At 43.0% G+C, this 26,725-nt stretch overlaps 1 protein-coding gene across 1 annotated transcript; it reads right to left on the bottom strand.

The window, feature by feature from the left end:
* On the bottom strand, positions 1-26,443 carry LOC310771131 (eosinophil peroxidase-like; the record flags this gene model as incomplete). The annotated part of the gene is made up of 15 exons (XM_083663794.1): positions 1-104; positions 2,737-2,807; positions 2,931-3,163; positions 4,068-4,305; positions 4,426-4,596; positions 5,369-5,633; positions 5,755-5,915; positions 6,694-7,057; positions 7,395-7,607; positions 7,689-7,818; positions 11,448-11,580; positions 12,135-12,310; positions 12,614-12,701; positions 13,150-13,215; positions 26,155-26,443. The coding sequence occupies 15 exons, from the start codon at positions 26,441-26,443 to the stop codon at positions 96-98; spliced, it is 2,607 nt and encodes an 868-aa protein (XP_083519920.1). The 3' UTR covers positions 1-95.
* Positions 26,444-26,725: the final 282 nt, after the last annotated feature.

The raw sequence follows: 26,725 nt of genomic DNA, 5'->3' as shown, positions 1-26,725 counted from the left end.
GTGGTTTTATCTGAAGAGGGAATGTAGTCGCCCAGTGGGACAGAAAAGGCGGAGTGCAGCTGTGGCGCTGGCGGCTGCTGGACCATAGCTCATACCTAGGGCACCTGCGGAGAAGCACACAGGCAACGTCACATTCACACTCGAGGATGGATTTGAGTTTTATTGTATATCAGCAGAAACCTAACCATGCTGCTTTGGATAGTTTTTTGTCTATTAAACCTTTCATTAAAGGCGCAGTGTCTCGTTTCTATGGCAGCTTTCAGAATGTAAATAGCCCATCATCAAACTGGTTTAAGGAGGGCTGGCAGAGAGAATTGGGCACTGAAATGACGGATGAGATGTGGGAAGCCTGTATTGACAATATTCTATATATATATATATTTATATTCTATAAATGTTAGGCACGCTTTGATACAATTCAAAGTAGTGCACAGATTGCACTTTTCTCCCTCTAGGCTGCATAGGATTTTCAAAGATTCCTCAGCCCTCTGTGTGAAATGCTTGAAAGATGAGGGAACTCTATCTCATTTATTTATACAATGCCATAAGTTGCAAACTTTTTGGGGTAATTTATTTGATTTTCTTTCTAAAGCTTTTGATAAGGAGTTTCCCCCTGATCCTCTAACTGCACTGTTTGGTGTAGTTGAGCCGGGCAGGGTGAGAGATAGATATGAGGCCCAGGCCATCTCTCTATCCACTCTGCTAGCCAGAAAACTGCTGCTACAGTCCTGGAAATCTGAGAATTGTCCGACATTTCATATGTGGCTTAAAGAAGTAGGAAATGTGTTGCATCTAGAGAAAATCCCGATTTACTATCTCAAAACGAGAAGGGGTATTTCCAAAAATTTGGCAACCCATTGTCAACCTGCTGGGAAAATACAATGATCTCATCCCCATATAACTTACATCCGATATCCTGTACGGCTGTATGTAACCTTTCTTATCACGATTTTGTTTTTATTTTATTTGTATTGTATTGTGTGTTCTGTATTGTATTTTTTTGTGATGTCTTTATTTTCTTATAAAAACTAATAAACAAAGTTATAAAAAAAAAGAAAAAAAGATTAGAAATAACACATTTTTAACCGTGATTGTTACATTTTGTTTGTTTTGTTTACAAAATTCTCAGCATGTACGCACAAAAGTTTGTATGCTTCAACCACCTCCGGGGATAGTGGGGGTCGCGAGCCTCTGGCACCGTTATTTTGGCGGTCAGCGGCTGAAAAGTTTGGAAACCCTTGGATTTGAATATTTTCTTTTTTCTTCGGGTGCTTTATATGTTGCGTCTGGTCTATTTTTGCGCAATCTTTTTTTTTATCCGCTTATTTCCTCTCGTTTGTTATTGATTTTACTATGTGCAAATAAATAAACTAAAATTAAACCAAAACCAAAAGTAAAAAATGTCTATAAAAATGTATCAAAAAAGAAAGACAGATGACAAAAGACTGATAGAAGTAAGATGCTATTGTTATGTAAGCTGATGTCATCCAGGCTTTATCTTATCTTATCTTTATTGTTTATTTGAGCAGGGACAGTACACAATAAACATATTGCACCAGAGATAGCTACGAGCTAATTTGCATCTGTAGTCCCTGGGTGCACAGAGTCCTGTGCGCACATAGTACATATCAAATACTTTATTACTGTAATTCCCTGTCCCAATGAGAAAGTCATAGCAGCCTACTGAGCCACATTCTACAGTTTCTCAGATGAAAACTAAAATATTCATCTCTGGACCACATTGCTCTATGTGGGCAATGTGTGTTAGTTTGAGAATTGACTTCACCGCTTGGTCTGGATCCGAGCTATACCGTACTGTAGGCAGGCTTTTATAGTCTGCTTTTAATAATTTTCAACTGTTTTCTCCTTAAGACTTATGTTTCATTAACATCTTTGTTGTTGTTAGAGTTTCAAGTTTACTTTATTAGCACATGGCCAGGCTGGTAGATTAGTTTTCAGTACAGGTAGTGGTTAGGGGTGCATCGATCACGTTTTTTGCAACCGATCACCGATTGCCGATCGCCTATGGGAAATATCTGCCCAACCGATCATCGACCGATCACCGATTACCGATCACCGATATATAAACTCCTCAAAAAAAGTTTGGAAACGTTATTTTGGTCGATTATTTCTCCCCTTTAATAATACCAATTGGCATTGTATTTTATATCGTTGGAAAGCCTGATTAGTGATAGGGCTTTTTTTTATTTAAAAAAAAAAAAGGAAAAAAAAAAATATATATAAAAAAATATCAGCAATCAGCCGAAATATCGGCAATCAGCCGATCGCATATTTGAGGTCAAAATCGGCCGATACAGATTGCTTGCCGATCGATCGGTGCACCCCTAGTAGTGGTAGTAGCAATACACCGCATACTACACCATACACCATACAACATCAGTGCAGCCATAGCCTTTAAAGTGCCGTAAGAAAAACAAACATGTCAACCATTAGACAGACTTTTTGATTGTTTAAGAGTTGTATGGCTTTTAGGGGAAACGCTGCAGCTAACACGCATTCTGCCCTGCCTTCTACGTGACCTGTAGCTTCTGCCAGTTGTTGTTGTTGTTCAATATCATCATTCATTCATGTTCAATCTCTGTGACTTCATATTCTTTGTATTATTTGGAAGTTTGGAGCCATTTAAGAGAATCAGTATATATACAGTGCACATACATCTTTTAAATAGATCAATAAATACTACCATCAATAAAAAACATAACATGTATTGACTACCTCGTTCGATGAGGAGTGCTGCGTGTCCACTGCCCGCCGTACGTACGTAGCAACCTGCTGGCAGCCGACCCCTGCAAGACCAAACACCACATGAAGTCTGATTTTCATACAAGTGATCCATAAAGAAATCAAGTGACAAATTCTGTGAAACATTGACAATGTCGAATCAATGGGTGAATGCAGTGCCGTTTCACCTTGAGGGTCCTCTGTGCAGCGGCTGGGTGTCTCTCTCCAGGCCGTCAGGTCGACGGAGCGGAGTTCTCGAGAAGAGCAGAGGATGCGCCTGTTTGACCGTGATTGGATACTGAAGGCGTCTTGGGGGACGGAGTTGATGCCAGTGTTGTCACAGATGATCCTGGACAGGGTGACGTTCTCCAGAGCCAGCCTCTGCTGGGGGGTGAAGATGCCTGGGTTCTGCCACCACATCCTGCAAAGTGCAAAGAAGAGTAGAGTGGAAAGAGATGAGTGCCAACAGAGATTGCATGAATGAATTACTTAAATGTAATTTAGTAGTATATTGTCAGAATTAGAAATTGAATGCGACTTTTACTAAACTAGGAATCTCGCACGCTATGCGCCATATGATGATGATGCACCACTTGTCCTCTTCTCCACTGATGACGAGTGACATCACTGACATCACTGATGACATCACAATTGCTCAAGTGACATCACTGATGATGCCATCAGGATTGCTCAAGTGACATCACTGATGACATCATCACTGATGACATCACAATCGTGACTGAACCACACCGTCACACTGAGCCCACAGACACCACCCACTTAGCCCATTTTAACTAAGAGAAGATTTAAACTTTCTAAACTGAATTGAAATTGATTTCAAATTCAGATTTCTCAATTCAGTTTCACTTTTCTCAGTTCAGATTCTGCTTCCGAAGACAAACGGCCAACAGTACACACTGTTCACTTAGCCAACCACAGGCCATGTAGCACTGTGGCTTACTCGTCTCCTCAGCCAATGAGTGAATCTTATATTCTCCTCACTTTGTTAGGAAAAATGCTACACATTGTTTCCTAGGTACTACTGGGCTGCAGAGAAGAGTGAGTCACAAAAAATAATATTATCTTGAGTAGGACTGACAAAATGCATTATGCCTGCATGTATGCATTATATTTCCCTCTCAGACATGAGACTTGAGACTTGACTCTACCTCAAAGACTTGAGACTTGGACTTGCAAAAAATTGACTTGTGAGCATCTTTGACACACACACACACACCTGCGCACGCACGCACGCACGCACGCACACACACACACACACACACACACACACACACACACACACACACACACACAGGTGTAATCACCTGTCACCCTCGCGGATCTTCTGGAACTGGCTTCCGATAAGGCAGGCGAACAGCGGCCCGACGCGGCCGTCGGTGACGAACGGCTCGGCTACGCCTCCCATCCAGGGGTCGATGTTGGCAGGCGTGCCGTAGAGCTGAATCAGCTTACGGGCCAGCTCCGCGTTGTTCAGGACCAGGGCCAGCTCCCTCTCATTCCTAGGCTCAGACAGCTTGCAGAACTTGCGCCATGCGTTGTAGCCTAGTGGAGTAAACAACCAACATTACATACGTAGATATACAAGGAAGGAAAGAGATGGCAGGATGAACAGATGTTCATGCACCGTTCAAAGTGTGAGTGAGGCGTGTAAGCAGGCAGTACCAGGCAGTCCGTGCTCGCGTCCCCTCTGCATGTTGAGAGAGCCCAGGTCCAAAGCCAGCTCCCGGACGAATTGGAAGAGCCGGTCCCTCAGAGCTTCCACCATCATGGAATCCTGAATGTTCTTTTTAGCTGGACGACTAATCATACCACGGATCAGAGGGTCAATGCCACCTACACACGGAGAGACAGAAGAGCATCTTATTGTGGCAATACTGTATCTTCTTGATCTGTGCAATATTTACCACTACGGTCTTTTAGTGGGAGAAATATGCAATATCTTGTTGTAGGGGATCTGTGCAAGGTTTAAAGCAACAACGAGCAAAATTTTCGATTGTTACTAAACAGTCTATAAATTTAATATCGATGCCTCACATCTTACCTCTAATAGTAGATGAGACCAACGCCGAGTGAAACGGCGAGTGCTTTCTTGATGATTATAGTCTGTGTGCGGGCCAGGCAGACCGTTTCGCTCTGCCGAGCAACAGTTTACAGCTGCCGTAAACCGTTTCGCTCTGCCTAGCAACAGTTTACAGCTGCCGTAAACCGTTTCGCTCTGCCTAGCAACAGTTTACAGCTGCCGTAAACCGTTTCGCTCTGCCTAGCAACAGACCGAAAACAAGAAGGACGGCTTTCCTCGCTACTTCACGGGGCTTTCTACTCTCGCGAACATCTCTCGTTATATTCTAACAGTTTGTTTGAAAGTAATTTTGTAATTCTGTGGTTAAGGCCGAAGTGGCTGCCGTAAACCATTTCATTTCACTTCCTGATCTGCCCGGCCCGCACACAGACTATAATCCTCAAGACAGCACTCGCCGATCCATTTGTGCAATACTTTGGTGTATTAGACAATATTCTTGGTGTGTATTTCTTGGTGGTGTGTTACTGAACTGTACTTTTATACTGAGTACCAGAAACAAACTGCAGTTATCACTTTACCACGTACCCTCAAAGACAATCCTCCAGGGGGTGACGAAGGCCTTGAATAAGGGGACATTGGGGAAGCGTCTACTCTCTGTGTAGTTTGCATCCAGACGGGGGAGGATAGGCTGGATGGCCAAGTGGGCAAAGCGGTACGCTGCTGTCGCAAACACGTTGGCAATGCTGGGGTCAACGTTGGGATTATATCCCGGGTACCGGCTCGGCGTGAGCTTTGCGCGGAACACTTCGTCGCCCACAATATGCGGCAGATAGTCGTGGAACACAATCACCTAGGGGAGACGAGATGTTTGGGGTGTAAGTCATTAAGGTGTAGTAGTACAGCATCAGACACACACACACATTGGAGATTTGAGACGTAAATATGAGTGTTGATAGTGCTGGTTTTGTTACCTGCGCGTAAGCACCCATGATCTTGCGCGCCTCCTGGTAGAGCGTCTCACTGTCCCACTGCGGGTTGATTCTCCGCAGTCCACGGGCCAAGCGGTTGTGCTCGCGCATAAACAGCGTGTGCAAAGAGGTCAGGGCGATGTTCTCATTCACGCGGACATCACCTGAATGACGCAAAACACACATGAAACAACTGTGTACAACCCATTTACATCCCGTCAACAAGTGTACAGGTACAGAGTTTATTTGTGGTGTTCATTCCTTCCTTTTCAAACTCAGGCACAAGCAAGAAATGAGTAAAGATCAACAATATAAGTCATTAATAAATTATAACGAATTATACCTTAATTATAACCTTAATCATACCTAGTAGGCAAGGTGTCTATGTGCGGAAGTCAACTGATTAAACTTTGGAAATGAATTATAATAATATAATAATAATAATAATAATAATAATAATAATAATAATAATAATAATAATAATAATAATAATAATAATAATAATAATAATAAACTTTACTTATATAGTACTTTTCAAAACAAATGTTACAAAGTGCTTAACAGGCAATAAAAATACATAGGAGTACAGTAACGCAGGTGAAGGGATAGCAATGGTGGGCCGTTCAAAACAGTTAAAACAATAAAAGCAGACCCAATTAAAGCAAGTATACACACAATTAAAAGACTGAACCATAAAACAATAAAACAATAAAAAAATAAAACTTGGGGGTAGGACTATATGCCGGTAAGTACATTGTACTTCAGCCTACTCCTTTTCGGACTTTTGCCGCTGGCATTGTATTATGATTAACTATTCTGTTTTCTTCCTTTGGTATTTCGTTCTATTGTATATACATTATTTTATTTATTATTATTTGTCCGAAATAAAGCTTTCATTCATTCCTTCATTCATTCATTCATTCAAGCAGAGCTCACACCAACCTGCAACGAAACAGGGCACCTCTGCCGCATTCGAGTCGTTGGTGGTTCTGCGGCGTGTGGCGCACATTTCCGGGTTGACATCGGTGAAGGGCAGCAGCTCTCGCCCAGAGTCTCGGAACCTGTCGTTGACGCGCAGCAAGCCCTCGTCGCTGGTGAGATCGCGAAGGAAAACCGCTACCTTCTCGTCGGAGCCGTACACCTGGCCAAGATCCAGGAAGGCGGTCAGAGTGTTGAGCTGCTCCCTCTTGTTGGCCTCTCCGCCAAAGTTGAAGGCCGAGACTCCTGTTCCACAAACAGGTGCTGATCTGAACGTGGGGATGCAGCTGTCCGGCCCAGAACGCCTGGTGGGGTCATCTCCAGGAATCTGTTTGTATAAAAAAACAAAAAAACAAAAACAGGTTAGACAGAGGAGGTCATATCTTATGCCCAGTGCAAGTACAAGGGCAAGGGCAAGTATGATCTTTGCTAGTTTCTAGCACTCAACATCTCAATTCTTCTCTTTTAATTACCACTGGGTTGCTGAAACACGTCCTTTGCTGTACTGACCCAGTGGTAAAAGAAAAAGGGGGACATTTTGAGTGCTTGAAACTAGCAGAGATAACCTGGGCGTAGGATATGGCCCAGGATCTTCTACTGAAAACACAGTAGTGGGGGAACGTCATGGAAAGTGCCTGAGCTTGGCTGTGAGCCGTATCACCCACCTCAATGGGGAAGCAAGGCTCCGTGCGCTCGCAGCTCTCCTCACAGTCAATGCCGCTTGAGAAGGAGCGGATGCTGGGTGAGAAGGGCGTGAAGGTGAGATCGTGGTCGTTCCACTGGCCGAACAGGGTCAACATGTGCGTGTACAGCCTGTCGTTTTCCACGCTCGTGTCCCCTCCTCGTATCCTGAGGATGTTGTTGGAGACCTGTCTGACCTAGAGGAGAATCGGTTGGTTATATTCTCAATAGTCAAAATGTATTTGACTCAAGGCGATAGTCGGGTATTTCAGGCGTACCAGGGGCAGCATGAAGTTGTTGAAGCTGCGTGTCTTGTCAAACCCCTGTGGTTCCCCGACTCCATCAGCATACTGGGCAGGCAGCCAGCGGGCCAGAGCGGTGTTGGAGGCTCCGAGACGAGGTCTCTCTCTAAACGCAGACGAGAGATCGACATTTTTCACTTGAGGAAGCCGAGGGAAATGTTCACATGTGGCCCAAGATGTTTAGACATACTGTATTGCACACATATTTCCTCTGATTGTAAGCACCACTCAGCCTCCCTGACTCTCAGTCAGGAACAGTGTTAGGGGCAGCGCGTTACATTTCATACGTTACTCAGTCAGATTACATTTCTGTGGTAACGGGTAACTTGATGCGTTTATTTTTCATTTGATGCAATCAGCTATGAGTTACCTTCTAAAACTTGCATTTCATTACTTTTTCTTTAAAATGGTTACATTTTCAGGCCAAATTAAAATGATTTTTTTTGCACTATTATTAACTCTAAGCTGTGCATTGGAGAATTGAAAGAACTTCCCAATAGAGAGGCAAAGTGACCGCCTACTTCCTGCTTCAGCACTGTACCAGAGATTTTCATCCGCCATTTATTTTCCCATAGACATTTCGTAAAATGCTTATAAAAAGAGTTTTACTGGTTCAAACCAAACGTTCAGCTAACGCTATAATCGGGAGAGACCATAGAACATTTCACTTGGACCAAAACTTAAAAAAACATCGAAAAAATATTTTCTTCGAACCCGCATTTCTTTTTACGTTTTTGTCTGAGTGAAATATTATGCGATCTCTCCTGTTTCTAAATACATCTGAACCGTTTGGTTTGAACCAGTAAAACTATTTTTATAAGCATTTTACGAAATGTCTATGGGAAAATAAATGGCGGATGAAAATCTCTGGTACAGTGCTGAAGCAGGAAGTGGCGTTCCACTTTGGCTCTCTATCTGTGGTGAGCGCTATCTGCTGTTTACTTTGAGACTAGGCAAGATCAAGGCTCCGCCTCCCTCGCTTATCGTCTATCAGTGGGGCCCAGAAAGCTCCTTTGCCTTTCATAGGCTTTTCTTTAGATAACAATTGATTGTGTACTCAGTTCTGCACAATAAGAGTGAGGTCATCAGCAGAAGGTATTTTAAAGTCACGTTTTCAAGTGAGTAACTTGAAAGTAATCCAGTGGTTAGTTTTCATAAAAACCAACATAGTAAAGTAACTAGTTGCTATTTCAGAGAAGTAAAGTAACTAATTTGTTTCAAAAGTAACTTTCCCCAAAGATGGTCTTGAAATAAACAGATTCTAGCCAAGTTTCCATAGAGAGGCAAAGTGGAACGTCACTTCCTGCTTCAGCACTGTACCAGAGATTTTCATCCGCCATTTATTTTCCCTTAGACATTTCGTAAAATGCTTATAAAATAGTTGTACGTCGTCGAACCAAACCGTTCAGCTAACGCTATAATCGGGAGAGACCATAGAACATTTCACTCGGACCAAAAAAAAAAAACATCGAAAAAATATTTTCTTTAAACCTGCATTTTCTTTACGTTTTGGTCCCAGTGAAATGTTATGCGATCTCTCCTGTTTCTAAATATATCTGTACCGTTTGGTTTGAACAAGTAAAACTATTTTTATACGCATTTTACGAAATGTGGATGGGAAAATAAATGGCGGGTGAAAATCTCTGGTACAGTGCTGAAGCAGGAAGTAGGCGGTCACTTTGCCTCTCTATTAATCCAACATGAATTATAATAACAACACTGCATGGATGTTTAAAAATGTGATTTTTTAAAATGTGTGCTTGCTTTTTTAAGTGAGCAAAAGACACACGTATATTAAGTATATATAGGTATATAATAATATTAAGTAAATTAAAATGCAATATACCTCCCAAAGAAAGCTAAAGAAGTGCTTCGTCAAAAGGGAGTGTTTTGAGGAAAAAAGAGCACTTTAGATTTCCTACTTTATAGACCCTTTTCACAGCAACCATTTTGAGGTAGTAAAGCAGGAAGTAAAGCCAAAGTACGTAACCGATACCATTAATGATGTGGGCGGCTTTAGCTCAGGAGGTACAGCGGGTCGGCCAATGACGCAAGGGTTGGTGGTTCGATCCCCGCTCCCTCCCAGCTGCTGTCGTTGTGTCCTTGGGCAAGACACTTATCTGCATCTGAGTCAGTGGAGGATCTGACAGAGGCTCTCAACAAAGAGATTCTGTTGGTCTTAAAATGGATAACTGATAATAGAATGGTGTTGAATAGTTCAAAGACAAAATGCATAGTGTTTGGTTCGCAGAGTGTGCTGCAATCTAATCCAAAGTTAAATCTAATACTGAATGGAACAGAAATTGAACAGGTCAGTGAAACCAAGCTACTGGGTGTAACATTGGACAATCATCTTTCATGGTCATTACATATTGATCACATAACTAAGAAAATGGGGAAGGGGTTAGCATTAATCAGAAGATCTGCTGAGTATTTAACATCTGATTCAGTGGTCCAGGTTATACAAGCACTGGTCTTGTGTCATCTTGACTACTGTCCTGCTGTGTGGTCCAGTGCATCAAAACAGGAACTAAGGAAACTACAAATTGGTCAAAACAAAGCAGCTCGTATTGCACTTAAATGTAATTACAGGTCAAGTGCAGTGCTAATGCATAAAAAACTAGCATGGCTGATGGTGGAACAAAGACTGCTTGTGAGTCTAATTTTGTTTTTTAGAAAGATCTGTGGTAGCAAGGAACCAGAATGTTTATATAATATACATGTGACAGACATACCCGCGCTACCAGACAGGTGGTGAGGGAGCATTTTACTTTACCTAGGCCAAGAACAAATGCAATGAAAAAATCTGTCATGTACCGAGCCATGTCTGAATGGAATGCTCTACCTCCTACAATTATAAATATAGAAAGTAGATATAGACTTAAAAAGAGGCTAAAAGTACATTTTATAATTTCATAACTAGTTAATTATACGCAATGAATGGAACTGGTATTAGAAATAGTGATTATACACCTAGATATCGTATAGAGGTGATAGTAATTAATGTAGTAATATAGTTAGGCGTTATATAACATAAGGATAGTAATGTATTAGGCTATAGGTAGATGTATTATATTATAGTATTATATGCCTGTATATACTGTATAGTATTTTAGGAAGATTGTGATGGAGGTTACATGGTTATTTGGATGGACATATGCTGTATTTAGAACCAGGTTGAGTGAGTTTTTGTTTGTTTTCTCTTGTTTGTCTTAAATTTATGATTTTAAAATGTGTTTTGTCTTTTACTTTGCATATTTGTAATGTATCTGTATTGTTTGTTTTGACTGTGGACCCCAGGAAGAGTAGCTGTTGCCTTGTGTTATGGCTAATGGGGATCCTAATAAACTAAACTAAACTAAACTTAACCCTCCTTGCTCCCGATGGTGTGTAGGCACCCTGCGTGGTAGCCTGCTGCCATTGGTGTATGAATGGGTGAATGTAGACTATCTACTGATTGTAAAGCGCTTTAAGCGCTATATAAATGCAGGCCATTTACCATAATGATGGTCCCATTCCATGTAGGTGTTCCATTGCCAGGGCCCTCGTTATTATGTTATTGGTCACACCTGTGTTACTTCCTGCTTTACCACCTCAAAACGGTTGCTGTGGAAAGGGTCTATAAAATTAATTCAAAGTTTTACTCATTCCTCTATAGTCAAAATGTAAGCCTATAATGTAAGCCTGTCTCATGTTGCTATACTTGTTACATTGTTGCTACATTGTTGCTCTTACAGGTTGTTGCAGACGCTGTTGGCTGTGCGGTATTTGTCCAGGTTTTGGATCGTGCGGCAGGATGGTTCCCTGGTCCGACCGGAACATCCGCTGATCTCGGCGAGGCTCCTCAGCTGCTCCTCTGTGAGTAAATCTGAGGGACGTGACACAGATCTTTTGTAGTTGGCCCACACATGATGAAACTGACACCGTAACAGACTTTTTGCCCTCAATGAGAACAAGGGAAACCCCCCCCCAAAAAACAATGCACGCGCGCACGTGTGAGTGTGTGTGTGTGCGTGCGTGTGTGTGCGCGCACATGCGAGCACGCTTCTAAGTGTGTCTCCATTATGCTCTCTAGTCTGGTGCATTTTTGTATTTGTGGGCTGGCTGTAGCTCAGGAGGTAGAGCGGGTCCACTGATCGTGCCGGATAAAATAGGTTCGGTGGTTCGATCCCCGTCTCCTCCAGTCTGCATGTCAAAGTGTCCTTCGGCAAGATACTGAAGCCCAAATTGCTCCCGATGGTGTGCCAGCACCCTGTGTGGTAGCTTGCCGCCATGTCTGTGTGAATGGGTAAATGTACCTACTGATTGTAAAGCGCTTTGGATAAAAGCGCTCTATAAATGGAGACCATTTACCATATTTGATATCTGTATACTTTTGTATCATCCCCCTGGGGAAATGCTTGTATTAGATTCAGTCCTGACCTGTGGCATTGAGGGAGCGCTTGTGCACGTGGTGGACCCTGTCGTGCAGCAGACGGAGGGTCTGGACCATGTAGTCTGCAGACCTGACCGCGGAGCGCGTGTCTCCTCGTGGCTGCTTCATCAGACGCAGGATGTCATGAGGCTTCACCACCTCCGTGCGGACCCTGCTGAGACTCCTGACACAGCAACAGGCACATATGTAGACATGGTTAGGGTCCCAGAAAGAGCATTCACAAATCAATTAGCGATGAATCGGTGAAAATTACATACAAGTCCTTTCAAGCACTTCTAGTACGTATTCTTAAAATGACTAAAGCTATTGAATTATACTGAATCGTTTGAATGCACATTGCAGAGTAGCTACTACGTGAAATAGCTTTTCAGTGTACGCTTTCAGAATTCATTCCGACGACAATCCAGGAGTTCACTCTGTAGTTCATTCACTCTGTAGGATGAAGAAAAGTCAAAGGTGGACTCACACTTCTCTGGAGTACTTGTATGCATCGTCGACAATTTTCTTTGCTTCCTCAAAACAACTTCCGAGAAAAGGACCGCCAAGATATTCCCCTGCGAATGAAAAGAAACAGAGATATGAAGTTGATCATCATGACAAAAGGATATGAAACAAGTTGCTATGTCGTGGTTAAGTTCGAAACCAGAGTAGGTTGATACCGTATGCAGTGATAGAACTTTACAAATCAGAATCAGAATCAGCTTTATTGGCCAAGTATGTAGCTACACATACAAGGACAGGTAAAAAAACAAGCAGGGCAAAAGCCCGGGTACATTAATTAGACATTAGCAAAATTCACAGTAAATACAATAATTGTGGTGTAAAGTGTCTGTTTTAATAAATAAACAAACAAACAAACAAATAAATACATAAATAAATAAATACATAAATAAATAAACAAACAAACAAACAAACAAACAAACAAACGCGTATGAAAGAAAATTAAGGCATGATTGGGAATAACAATTTTAAAGAAACCTGTCTATTGCATATAGGATGTACCTGTTGGGTTGGAGTGACTGCAGAGGCAGAGGCCCAGAGCGAGGACACAGACCAGCAGCTTCATCTCTGAAACATATCACGAAAGATTATTCAGCATCAAAAGTCAATTCACTGCATTTGTTCTCAAGGAGGGATATAATAACAATTTATCCAAGTACTAATACCAGAATAAAAATAAAAAGAATAAAAAGAAAAAGAAGAGAGAGAGAGAAATATCAAAATATTCTTACGGTCGATCTTATCAGTTATCCATATTGGCATACTCACACTGGTGGTAATGATAGCAACATAGTAGCAGCATTAGTATATTAGTATTATTTGAATGAAACATTTTCTTCAACTTTGGCAGCGATATTGATCAAGTTCATTTGTCGACTCAAAAACGAATCTGTAAAACAAATGTCGTCTCCCGTTTTTTGACATTCATCTACCAAGCACATTTTATGTATAATCTGTCTTTTTACATGACATTATATTTGACAGAAAATGATTTTGTTCCCTTTCTTTTCTAACTACTAATTATTGCTGGTGCTTACTGATGTTACCATGCTCTGGTTGATGGCCTACAGCAGGGATACTCAACGGGCCAGTTAATAAACAAACAATATACATTTTTCTGTAGCGGATTGTAGGTTTTTGGGGTGTCCGCCAGAGTTTAGTCTGACAATGTTGTGCACACCGGATAGTTAGTTAGGTTAAAGGACGGCTTTACCGTGGGGAATATGAATATATATTAAATCTCACGCCCCTAAGGTTTTAGAATCAGTTGAAATTTTTGAAATTGGAGCCTCACTGCCTGACCTATCAGGCATCTCTCACATATTTTTCGGGCCGGATGACGCGTTACGCGTCACCCGGCTTCCCTCCCCGCTTGCGGAACTCGAGCGCCTATGAACTACAAGTATTGTGAGCCATGGTCCCGCCTCTAGAGGTCCTCCACGCCCCTTCAGAGCTCTCGACGAAAAGCAAAAGGCAGCCATCTTGTGGAACCGCATAGCCTATGGTAGCTAGGTTAGCTTTCCATAGCTCCTTGCCAAGAGACCATAGACCAGGTTCCAGAGATATTGGGCTCTATTCTCCCACAGGCCATCGGCACTATTACGGGCCTTAACCGCAAAAAAACGTGCCTTGCGCCTGTTTCGGGAAAATAGCAATAGGCTTTAGGCTGCCAAATGCGCTTTAGGCCGAATGGGCGTGGCGCAGTCCCAGAATGTGCCAAAGTGGGCGTGTCGGCGCTAAATACCGGCGCTGTGATATCTTCCGAGCTGGCCTACATTTAGCGCTTTGCGCTTTTGACAAGCAGGCCTATTCTGTGCACAGGGACAGGAAAGTGAATGGAGAATAAAATATATAGAAAAAAATAGTTTAGAATACAATAGAATATAAGATTGCAACCCTTCTCAGGCTTTGGGTGAAGCTGTAATGCACAGTTTCATTAATTTAGTTTAGGCTATCATAATAATCCCTATTTATGTGTAATATAGCTCAACGTTTTATTATCCCCCCCCCCCCCCCCGAAATTAGCTAGGCTACTAATATTACTAATATTCCTAATTAATATGTATTATTATTTCATTCAGATAATTGACATTATAGGCATGTATATCGTTTAATGTGAGAGAAAGGGAGAGAGAAAGAAAGAGAGAAAGAAACTGGAGAAACGTTTGTGTAGCGCTTCTTCATACCCCACTCTCATTACAGCTATTCATTAAAGAATTGTCTGTTGTATTTATATTTTCTGTTTGCAAAGCAGAGTAGTTAGAATTATTTCCAAATGTTTCCCCCGTCTGTGGCAGCGGAGCTGTCCGAGGTGCCGTGTAGCCTACATTAAGTGCAAGAAAGAATGAGAAAGAGAGGGGGATATTTAATTAGGCTACAATTCTAAATAAAATATGAAAAACAATGACAAAGCAAAAGATTAATTTAATAGGGGCGTCCTCTATACGTTCTCCTCTCCCTGCACGGGGCCGTCTTCTCCTCCTCACAGGACGCCGCATCACGCAGGAGATGCGGGGAGCGGAGCCGCGCTGGTGCGCTATGATGCGCTGGTGGTCGTGCAAGCGGGTCGTGCAGCAGTGGAGCTGACTGACAAACAGATTGAGTGCTCATACAATTATTTGATTTACAGCAGTGGAAACCACTGAGTCGGAGGGCGACGGCGAGGGCTCTCCTCCCATCCACTCCCCCTCCCCTCCACCGGGACCTGGGGTGTGCGGCGCGTGGCCTGGGTCGCCGACAGGCCGCTCGAGGCCCGGCCGCTCCCCTCCCAGGCACCCCCTGGCTTTTAAAGCCAGTCTGATTGATTACTGAAGATTTTATTGAGAATGAACATATTTGTCAGAGCCTGTGGGCAGGGGGTGGGGGGGGGGGGGGGGGGGGGGGAAGCATAGGCCAAATAAAATACTATTACTCAATAATAAAATCCAGTAAATTAAATAGAATAAAGTTATCAGATCCAGTAAAAGTGATAGGTGTCATTCAGAGGATGTTGCATCGTGCAGTGGGGGAGAAGAGATAAAACGATATCATTCTGCCCAAACTTTCATCTAATCTCATGACATCCAGCCATAGGCAATATTTTTTTCTATCCGATGCATTTAGAACATTATTTTCACTTTGATCTTGCTATAGTGTAGCGTATTTACATGCTTGCAGTATTTAAACTGCAGTTAGATTGGTTTGAGAAGCATAATAATATGGAATAATAGCCTATATATGGAGATAGACAGACTGGATGAAGGGAGGGGGGGGCGGCGGAGCGCTTGGCTTTGTCTGGTTTTACCGGATTTGTCCAGGAATTGGAGCTTAAAAGGCAAGCGTGTGTCTCTTCCCTGCAATTCTCCAATGAGCGGACAATGCATAATTTTACGCTTAAAAGGCGTGGTTATAATGGTTGAGGCTGAGTTTAGCGCCGATACCAAGATATCAAGTGCGCTGGTCCACGCCCACTGCTTAGCGCTGGGCCTGGCGCTCGGCCTAGAAACTGCGCTGATGCAACGATAGGGGCCATTATCTCTGGAACGGAAGCACGGACAGACACGGGACTGGCGGCATTGGAAAGCTCGTCAAATTTTACATCTAGTAGTAGGTGAGTTGAAGTAACGAAATCAACGCTGAGCAATGTACCCATTTTTACACATTTTTACAGAAAATAGTTACAACATCAGATGCGCGTAACTCCTACGAAAATGCCTTAAAATGCATGAATTTTTTTTTATGAAGACATCTCCCGACATATATACTTCAGTTTAAATTTGGTGCAATTTGGTGCAATTTTATTTTCGATTTATTTCTTATTCTCTTGTTTTATTGTCAAAGCCTTCTTCTTCTTCTTTGAGTTTTATGGCGGTTGGCAAACATATATGTGCATTACCGCCACCTACTGGAGTTTGATATCAGCCAAATGCCTGAGGGGTGGGCATGGAAACGAAGGCCACGCGAGCCCAGTGCATTGTGGGAAATGTAGTATTTCGGGTCCCCGCACCCGCCCCTCCCCTCCACCCCCCCCCCCCCCCACACACACAGAGTGGATTTCTGGTGATATCTCTGGCGGGAAACAACCAATTTCAAAAATTTCAACAGATTCGAAAACCTTAGGGGCGTGAGATTTAATATATATTCATATTCCCCACGGTAAAGCCGGCCTTTAAGTACATACATAAGTGCCTGGGTAGCGAGCAGATGGCAGTATTTGACAATTTAGCAGCTAAATCATAGATTATTGAAAGATATTCCATATTCCAGACTGAAATGCTATAACAGAAGTGGAGTATTGGCCAGAATGACATGAACATTTGGACACTTATTCAGCTGGTATCTTGCATGTTGCGTTCAGGTGCACTGTAATTTTTTGTTTTTGTTTTTTGCAATTCCATCGCGTGCCACACAGGGGGCGCCCGCGGGCCACATGCGGCCCGCAGGCCGCAAGTTGAGTATCACTGGTCTCTAGTGTTGCCGCACTTAAACTGATGATCTTGAGAAAGCGGCTGTGCAGCGTGACATCACAACCACCCGGAAATGCGGAACCCCGCGGCAGTTAACGAGTACGAGTTGTGGAAAACAATAAAGAGAGAAGCCAGCACGCCAAATGTCCTTTCATAGGATTTAAGTAGTTCCTCAAACCTGGGCAGCAGAATGAATTGAATTGAATTGAATTGAATTGAATTGAATTGAATTGAATTGAATTGAAACGTTCATTGTCTGCTGCCTGCTGCCCAGGTTTGAGGAACTACTTAAATCCTATGAAAGGACATTGGGGGTGCTGGCTTCTCTCTTTACTGAACTCTTTGCTTGTCCTGCACCCAGTGAGTTTTTAATCCATTTTGAGTGTGCTCGCTACCCGTGTTTTTCTATTGTGGAAAACAACAAACATTAATATCTCAAAAAGTATACATCACATCGCTTATATTTTTGACATTCTGAGTGAGAGCAGAAGTAGCTCAAGAGTCTGATGTGTAATATATGTACATGTATGTTATGTTCAAGTTGTGCGAACTGTCGCAGTTTTTAAAATGAAGTGAATTTTAGTAAACAGCACAGCCGGCTAGAGTGAGACACTCAAGGCTGGCTCCATAGGGTCCCAGTATAAAGTTACCCCCAGTAACACTAACCCCTCGTATTCTCTTTGATATTGATGAAATAAAAACGTTGCCTATATCAGAGAATTCTACATTGTATTTCTATGGGAGGGTGAATTCTACATTGTATTTCTATGGGAGGGTGAATTCTACATTGTATTTTTATGGGAGGGTGAATTCTACATTGTATTTCTACGGGAGGGTTTGGCATCATTCTTGTACTTCCTGGTGAAAGGTCATCCCCAGATTACTGTAACTTAGGGAGTTAGCCACCAATCCGTTCTTAGTTTGTCTGCAGAGAGGTTTGGACAACAGGGAAATCCAACATACTGTATTTACCAGCCGCGACAGACAGCCAGTCTGTGTGTCATCATGGCAAAATATGGCCTTATAGTCCGGGAGCCAAAGGCTGTTTTTTTGATGAACCTTGTTTCGTCTGATAAAGTTTTTTTCTCTGCTGATTCTTGTACCTTGGGGGTACCTATTCAAAATAAAGGAGGGTGCCCGGTGAGCACCCTTGAGCATTTTTAGATATTAACCCCTTAAGTGCCAAAATCCCATAAAAATGTATGGGATTTATGAGATTTATGAGATTTCATGCAAAATCAAATGCATCAAATTTGCTTTCTCCAATGTTTATTCATAAAGGAGCAAGGATGTCATGTATAATGTAGGCTATTTGATTCCCACGCCATGTGCCCCCCACCCCCAATAAAAACATGAAATAAGCAGAGGACTTTTAGTCTGATAAATCACTCCCAGGTGTTGAAACGGTGAATGTTTGAGCAAGTGTGTGTGTGTGTGTGTGTGTGTGTGTACGTGTTTGTGTGTGTGTACGTGTGTGTGCATGTGCGCATGTTTCACTGCGGCTTTGAGCTGCGACACTTTCTGTCTCCACTCTCAATTCCTTGTACAGCCGGGGGGAGGGGTCTAGGTGCACTGCTCAAATCCTGTGTGCACATCTCGGCAGGGGAGTTTCTAGGGAGTGGCCAGGGGTGGCACTGGCCACCCCTGAAATCTAATTGGCCACCCCGAAATCCTGAGGATCCTGGCATCTGTGGCCAACAATACTGTCTTTCAGAGGCTGTAGTGGGCTTATTTTTAAGCTAGAGTGAAGTTAGGCTAAATTTTGGTGAGGGACAACTTTCTACATCCTTCCTAAATGCCACAATCAGTGCTACCCTTGCTTGAGTCTGTGCCCCACTTGGGCCACCCCAGTCAAAATGGCTGGGACACTGCATCTCGCCTCACACACATCTCGCCTCAAACAGACACACGTCAGTTATAGATGCGGCTGTGCCGCTTAAAACGTCTTGGGGGTAGAGATATAACGGTATGAAAATTTCACATCATGATTATCGTGACCAAAATTATCACGATTATTGTATTATCACTGTATTCGTAAAGAAAATGCTGAAATTTTTCAAAAAGTACTGAGAGACTCACTGAAATCATTTTACAACATTTTATATTGAAAACTCAGATCGAAAAAGGATTGATACACTCACTGAAATCATTTCTCAAAGGCTGCACGTTTGCATCTGGGAGACTGTTGCCAACTTTGGTTGATGATGGACAGTATTTACCATGTTTTTCAAAGCACTGTAATCACGGTACCACGGTAATCACGGTACCACGGTTTGAATGATAATGAAAATTTTAAACTGTACCGTTATTGTAAGGAATTTTATCACGGTTATCATTAAACCGGTTATCGTTACATCCCTACTTGGGGGTATGCACACATTGATGAGTTTTGTTGGGGCTATATGTTCACTGATGGCTGATAGTGGGCTCTCTGGAGTTCCGGTAAGAAATTTCCAGAAAGCAGATGACCTGATGAGAGCCTTGGATCAGATTACAAGTCAGACCAGAACAGCCAGACTTTGGGTTTAGGTCTTGGTGAAACCAATGATGCTGATGATGTCATACATCTGGGCTGAACGTGAGGGTGACTGGCTTCTCCATCTGACCACATTCCAGAAGATGCTTACCTACTACTTTGCAGCTGGCCATGTCAACCATGTCAGGTATGGCCATACTATCTTCATTCCATGGAGAAGCTTCCTCCACAAAGCAATTTTCTCCAGGAGCAGCATGTGATGCGACACATTAGTGGAATATGGAATGGCCTGTGGAGCAACCAGTTCATAGAGTCCACTTTCATGAGGTACGGCCACAGTGATGGAGGGATCATTGGATTACCGTGAAGCCATAGGCACTGAAGATTTGGGCCCTGAGCCACCACATATGCTGCAAGATTGTGTCAGACATGAAGGAGATAGAAGAGAATAAGACAGATAGGTTCATCTCTATCACAAGGTGGAGGCTAAAGCCATGGTTAACCACATGCCAAAGTCAAGGACTTTGTCAGAAACTGGAAACCTGCCATCCATTGGATCCCAATGAACATCCAGGGGAAAGCATCATGAACATCAAGATCACCCTACCAACTGTCTATTGTAGACAGTGCCATAAAGATTGAGGAGGCAAGGTTAGAAGATGTTGAGAAGACCTGGCCAGAGGGATCTTACAACACCATCTCAAACAAAGTCTCACCATCTCAAACAAAGTGAAGACAATGACAACAACCAAATCAATCCAAGTTGGCATCTCCACAATTTATGACCTAAATGCCATCGATTCAAGGGTAATCACACTGTTGTCTAGTGACCATGAAGTTGACATGAAGGATGTCCTCGGCCTATGAGCTGGCACCAGTCCCAACTGCCATGTTTACCGAGGACGGAATGTGAATTTGTAAATCCAAGTCTACACTGAAGAAGTCACTCCAAGTCAAAATCTCCAGGAGGAATGCCAGTGTTGCAGATGTCACTGTCATTGATGGATCAGCCCTTCTTTGGACCATCCACTGGCCAGCTGATGGCACCATAGCGGCTTTAGCTCAGGAGGTAGAGCGGGTCGGCCAATGACGCAAGGGTTGGCGGTTCGATCCCCGCTCCCTCCCAGCTGCTGTCGCTGTGTCCTTGGCCAAGACGCTTAACCCTCCTTGCTCCCGATGGTGTGAAGGCACCTTGCGTGGCAGCCTGCTGCCATCGGTGTATGAATGGGTGAATGTAGACTATCTACTGATTGTAAAGTGCTTTGGATAAAAGCGCTATATAAATGCAGGCCATTTACCATTTACCATTTAGAAGGGAGTACTTAACAACAAATAAGAAGTCTATTAGAAGGTGAGCAGGTGCCAGGGTGTGGGTCTTTTTGTTCTGATGTCCAGTGTTCTTTGTCTTTTCAGTTGTGTTATGATTTGTTTATAGACCACTTCACCTGGGATGATGGCTTGGTGGATAACTATGGCACACCTCGTCTTCCACAATTTACTCACAACCACACAAACAACTGTCCAGAAAAAGTCCTGGTGTGGCCCCTGCATTGTTTCATTAAAAACACCATACATCACAGCATTATAATTCACAGTAACATTAAGACCAATACTAACCATTTTCCCCCAAACATATTTAGATCTCTCACATTTTATGAGCAGATATTCTATAGTTTCATCCTCCTTGCAGTCATCCACAGGACACTCTTTGGTTTTAACAAAGCAGCTCCACTTGAGGACTGCTCGGACTGCTAGTCTGCCAACTGAGACCAGCCACATGATGTCTCTTGTTTTCTGAGAGACTCTTACTAAATATATTTTTAATACAGACCTGAGAGCTTGCTACCAGCCCATGCCATATTGGGATGCGACACTGTAGCGTCTTACTATGGAAAAGGCTCTGTCATCAAAGTCCTCAAAACTGTACAAACTATCGGCCATTGACAATGTGGTTGCACTGTTCCAGCAGGTCCTCGACCAAGTCACTGCCTTCATCTCAGCCTGTTCCAAACTTAGCTGCTCTACCGCCATCGAATTAATCATTCATTGAGAATGTTAAGAAGGGCCCACTTTCATGCAATCTTGTGGTGAAATTTCAATGTAAATCTGCCACTAGCATTGAATACTGAGGAATTTGGATGCAAAAAAAGACACATGCAACAGGTCACTGAGCCCAACCACTCTACCGGAAGATTGCAAACTTGTCCCAGACACATTTTGGAGATGAAACCCCTTCTAACTCCAATAAGTGCAACTGTGTGAAGTGCATGGTTTGCCATGCACAATGTTCTGTGCATGTTTCAGAGTAGGATGCTCAAGATCCAAATAGGCTTAACTAATGTGTATCATCTACTCTGAATCTCTACTTGAGATGAGCAAAGGCTCAATGGATGTTCTCATCCAGCACGACCCATATTGTCATAAAAAGTTTGTTTTGCTGGCACGGCCTAAAAGGGTTAATATTATGTAATTTGGAATGAAATACATTGTACATGACCTCCTTTATGAATAGACATTGGAGAAAACAAATGTGATGCATTTGATTTGAGTATTTTGCGTGAAATCTCATAAATCCTTATTTTTCAGCGATTTTGGCACTTAAGGGGTTAATATCTGAAAATGCTCAAGGGTACTCACCGGGCACCCTCCTGTATTTTGAATAGGTACCCCCAAACTACAAGAATCAGCAGAGAAAAAAACTTTATCCGACGAAGCGAGGTTCAACCCCATGGCTCCCGGACTATTATTGGAGACACCTATTGTAGCAGGAACTACCAGAAGCCGTCTGTCTGTCTGTCTGTCTGTCTGTCTGCCTGCCTGTCTGTCTGTGTGTCTGTGTGTCTGTCTGTCTGTCTGTCTGTCTGTCTGTCTGTCTGTCTGTCTGTCTAACTTTACATACTTCCGCGTTAAACCTCTCGCCGAATGGCTGGCCAGCCGCGGCGCAGCCTGCGTGCAGCTCCTCGAACATGTGACTCGACTCGACGCAGCTGACGCGAACAGCGCGTGTATAATATCATGTTAGATGGGGAAGAAAACAGGAGAGAGTGAAAGCTATGACCAAGTATATGCACTACATTCTCTCCTTGGACAAACTTCTAGTCGTTGAAATCCTAGTGAAATCACACAATTGACTCATTTTGCTGGAGACTCCCCCTGCGACCCCTCGTCAAGCTGACGTTCGAGTATATAGGACCAGCCGCCGTCGGCAAGGCTCCAAGTCGAGGCTGACGCACAAGTATGTTTTCCGCTTTATGGTGGTTCAATGCTCTCTCAGATATTTCATACTATTGTTTCTTTTATTTTTATTTTTATATTTCCAGGAGTAATATCATATCCACTGTACCTAATACAAGGAGCAGCTGTATAAGAAAAGTGCATTGGCCCTATAGTCAATGGGCTTGCCTTACATTGGCCAAGTGGCTATGACTGCTGTGTATATAAATAGCATGTATGTTTGTGAGCATACTGTCTGTTTGTGATGTTTGACATAAAGAGGCTACTTAAAGCTGCAGTAAGCACTATTATGTCATTATCATTTTGGTTGTCAAAAACACACACAATCAGGGTTAGCTAGACCGTAACTAGCCAATCATAGCATAGGCTAGTGCTACAAACAAGACTCATTCAGGTTCTACTCTCTGCTATGTTGCTATGGTTAACTAACTTCACCAAAAAACAATGTTGATTTATTTTGCACATGACCTCACACATCCAAAAACTGTAAACAGTTTTGCAGGCATTCAGTTTGACAGTTATTGAGATTTGATTTGAGTTGTGAGCCAGTTATGTCATTTGTGCATGAATGACATCACTGGTCCACATCTGAACTCAAATCAAATCTCAAGAACTGTCAAACTAAATGAATGCGTGCAAAATTGTTGACAGTTTTTGGATGTGTGAGATCATGTGCAAAATAAATCAACGTTGTTTTTTGGTGAAGTTCTCCTTTAACATTCCATCGATGTTGTTTATATGCTGCAGGTTTTGATCAACCCTCAGTCGACCTGAACCTCAGCTTTCCTCCTTATCCTTTTGACCAAGCTGACGACGAGGAAAGTTGAGAGCAGAAAATGATTGAAGTGTTTGAGAAAGTCTGTTAGTTAGTAACACCTTGACACAGCAAGAAAGTGCCATTTCACCAGCGTCATGGTCGGGGATCTCAATTGTGTTTGGGTGCGTTTGGGCTGGCAGCAGAAGCAGTTGGTATTTCCGCTATATTACAATCAAGCAGTGTTGGAGGTAACTCATTACAAAAGTAAGATATTACATGTAATATATTACTTTTAGCAGTAACTCAGTAATATAACTCATTACCAATATGATTTCAGTAATATTATACCAGTTACTCTGTCAAGTAACACAAGTTACAAATTGAGTAAAAAAATGTTTTTTTTGTTATCAAAGCACATATTTAAATAAAGATACAATCATTTCCTAATCAAATTGTGTGGTTTTATGCAAATAACCACTATAGATGACAATAACAAAGGAAAATGATAACATTTAGAATTTTGGATGGTTTCAACTGACATCAAGACGGTTTAAATTATTTTTCGGGATGGTTCCGGGCGGCGATGTCATTCTGCTACTGCTGTTATTTTGATGAAAGTAATGCAAAAGTAGTGTTATAAGTAATATAAGTAAACTCTACACAGACAGTAATTTGTAAACTTACTTTCAAATGAAAGTATCTAGTAATATGTAATATATTATATTTTGAAAGTAACTTGCCCAACACTGCAATCAAGTTAAGATTCTGCAGAGATGGAGCACAAATACATTATCTACTAATAATGATTCAAAACAGACTGAAACTGAAAACCATAATTGGTATTTGGTATAATCCAGTGAACCTGACACCAGCCTCAACAATGCACACAGTTATTTTAGTGATCATTGTTATTCCCCTGCCTGGTCCTGTCTTGACTCTGCCCTATGTGTTGCGGCTGTGCTTGAACTCAATTAACTTCCCGCATCCGACCCGCATTCTCTCTTCGGGCGTAATTTAGCCATTTCCCGATTTAGGTTCAGCAACCCTCGTTCTATAGCTCCTATTTCTGGGAGGTTTATGTCAATTTCTCCTCCTTGAATTTGAAGAGTTCCCTGTCCCACTGTCCCGACCATCCCCTGCATTATGGGGGCGTTCGGTGCGGTGGGAGAGGGGTTTGGTGACTGTTTCATTATACAGTCGTCCATTGTGGGGTACATGTGAGAGTATGCCGGTGGGCACCGCATGGCCTCCCCAGATCCCGGTGCAGAAAGAGCCGCATCATTTCTGATGATCGTGCTCCACTGCATCACGATACGAGAAACCACTGCGGCGCGGTCATCCGCATCTCTCCATTTCTTGGAGTGTTTACCAAATGTGGTGCCCGCATTAGCCTCTTTAATTTTTTGGCATTGGATCCTTTCTGCCTTGCTCAAGGCCAACAGATCCTTACTGGTGATAGGTGCTTCATGTGCTTGCGGGACCAAATTGTCCTTCTGCCATTGAGCAATAATGGCATTGTTCGCTCCTTTTACTTTCTGGCATTTACCGGTCTTTGTAAGTAAGTAAGTAAGTAACATTTTATTTATATAGCACCCTTCCCAGCACGAATGCACAGAGTGCTTTACACATTAAATAGCAACACAGAAATATAAGTGCAGGAATAATACAAGAAAAAGGCAAAAACATAAGAACATACACAGAGCATGAACAGGTAAAAACAATGGCTAGGAATGACTAAAAGGCCTGTCTAAACAGGTGGGTCTTTAATAGTTTTTTAAACGAGAGCTCAGAGCGAGCGGCTCTCAGATCAGGGGGGAGGGCATTCCAGAGCTTCGGGGCTGTCACTTCGAAGGCTCTGTCGCCTTTTGTTTTTAGCCTGGTCCTGGGCACGACCAGGAGCTCTTGGTTGGATGACCTCAGAGACCGGCTGGCTGCATAGGGATGGATGAGGTCAGAGATATAGGTGGGGGCTAGGCCATGGAGGGATCTGAATGCAAATACAAGGATTTTGAAATGGATCCTGTGCTGTACCGGGAGCCAGTGCAGTGAGGCTAGGATGGGGGTGATATGGCATGACTTTTTTGACCTGGTGAGGAGTCTGGCAGCAGCATTTTGGATCAGCTGGAGTTTAACCACGGATGATTTATTGAGATATGAATAAAGGGAGTTACAGTAGTCTAGTCTAGATGAAATGAATGCATGGATGGATATTTCCAGTTCGGCATGTGAAACAATGGTCCGGAGTTTGGCAATATTTCTAAGGTGGAAGAAGCAGGTGCGGGTCACGGATTTTATGTGCTTGTCTAGGTGCATGGACTGGTCAAATATGACACCCAGGTTCCTCAGGTGAGGGCGCACGTTGTCCTTAAGGGACCCTAAGTGTGAGGCTATTTTTTTGGAGATGTTTTTGGCAGCTACAATCAGCACTTCCGTTTTTGTCGCATTTAATTGTAGGAAGTTGCTGCCCATCCAGTTTTGAATGGCGGACAGACACTCCAATAGGGTGCTCAGTTCCTCAATTTTATCGGGCTTAAACGAAAAATAGAGCTGGATATCGTCAGCAAAGCAGTGATAAGAAACACCCTTAAACTGACTGATGAGGAAGCCTAGGGGGAGCAAGTAAAGAGCGAAGAGGAACGGCGCAAGCACGGATCCCTGGGGAACGCCGCACGTGAGGGGGACGGAGTCGGATTTGAAAGGGCCGACAGCCACGGAGAAACACCTCTCCTTAAGGTAGGAGGCAAACCATTTTAGGGCACTGCCCGAGATGCTGACCCACTCCTTTAGTCTGCCGAGCAGGATTCCGTGGTCCACCGTGTCAAACGCTGCACTGAGGTCTAACAGGACCAGGACAGTGCATTTCCCTGAGTCAGAGGCCATCATGATGTCATTGGATACTCTGAGAAGGGCAGTTTCGGTGGAATGGTGTTTTCGGAAACCGGATTGGAATCTGTCTGCGATGTTGTGGTCTGTCAGATAGGTGGTGAGCTGGTTAGCTACCACTCTCTCTAACACCTTTGAGATAAAGGGCAGCTTAGAGATGGGTCTATAATTATTAGTTTGGGAGGGGTCGAGGTTTGGCTGAACAACTGCCTCCTTGAAGTAGGTTGGGACAGAGCCAGAGACTAGGGATCTGTTAATAATAGTGACCAAACTAGGGCCAAT

Source organism: Poromitra crassiceps (genome assembly GCF_964638095.1).
Source record: "Poromitra crassiceps genome assembly, contig: HAP1_SCAFFOLD_374, whole genome shotgun sequence".
NCBI classification, from domain to species: Eukaryota; Metazoa; Chordata; class Actinopteri; order Beryciformes; family Melamphaidae; genus Poromitra; species Poromitra crassiceps.
Note: the sequence above shows the minus strand (reverse complement) of the source record. Positions and strands in the feature narration are given on the sequence as shown.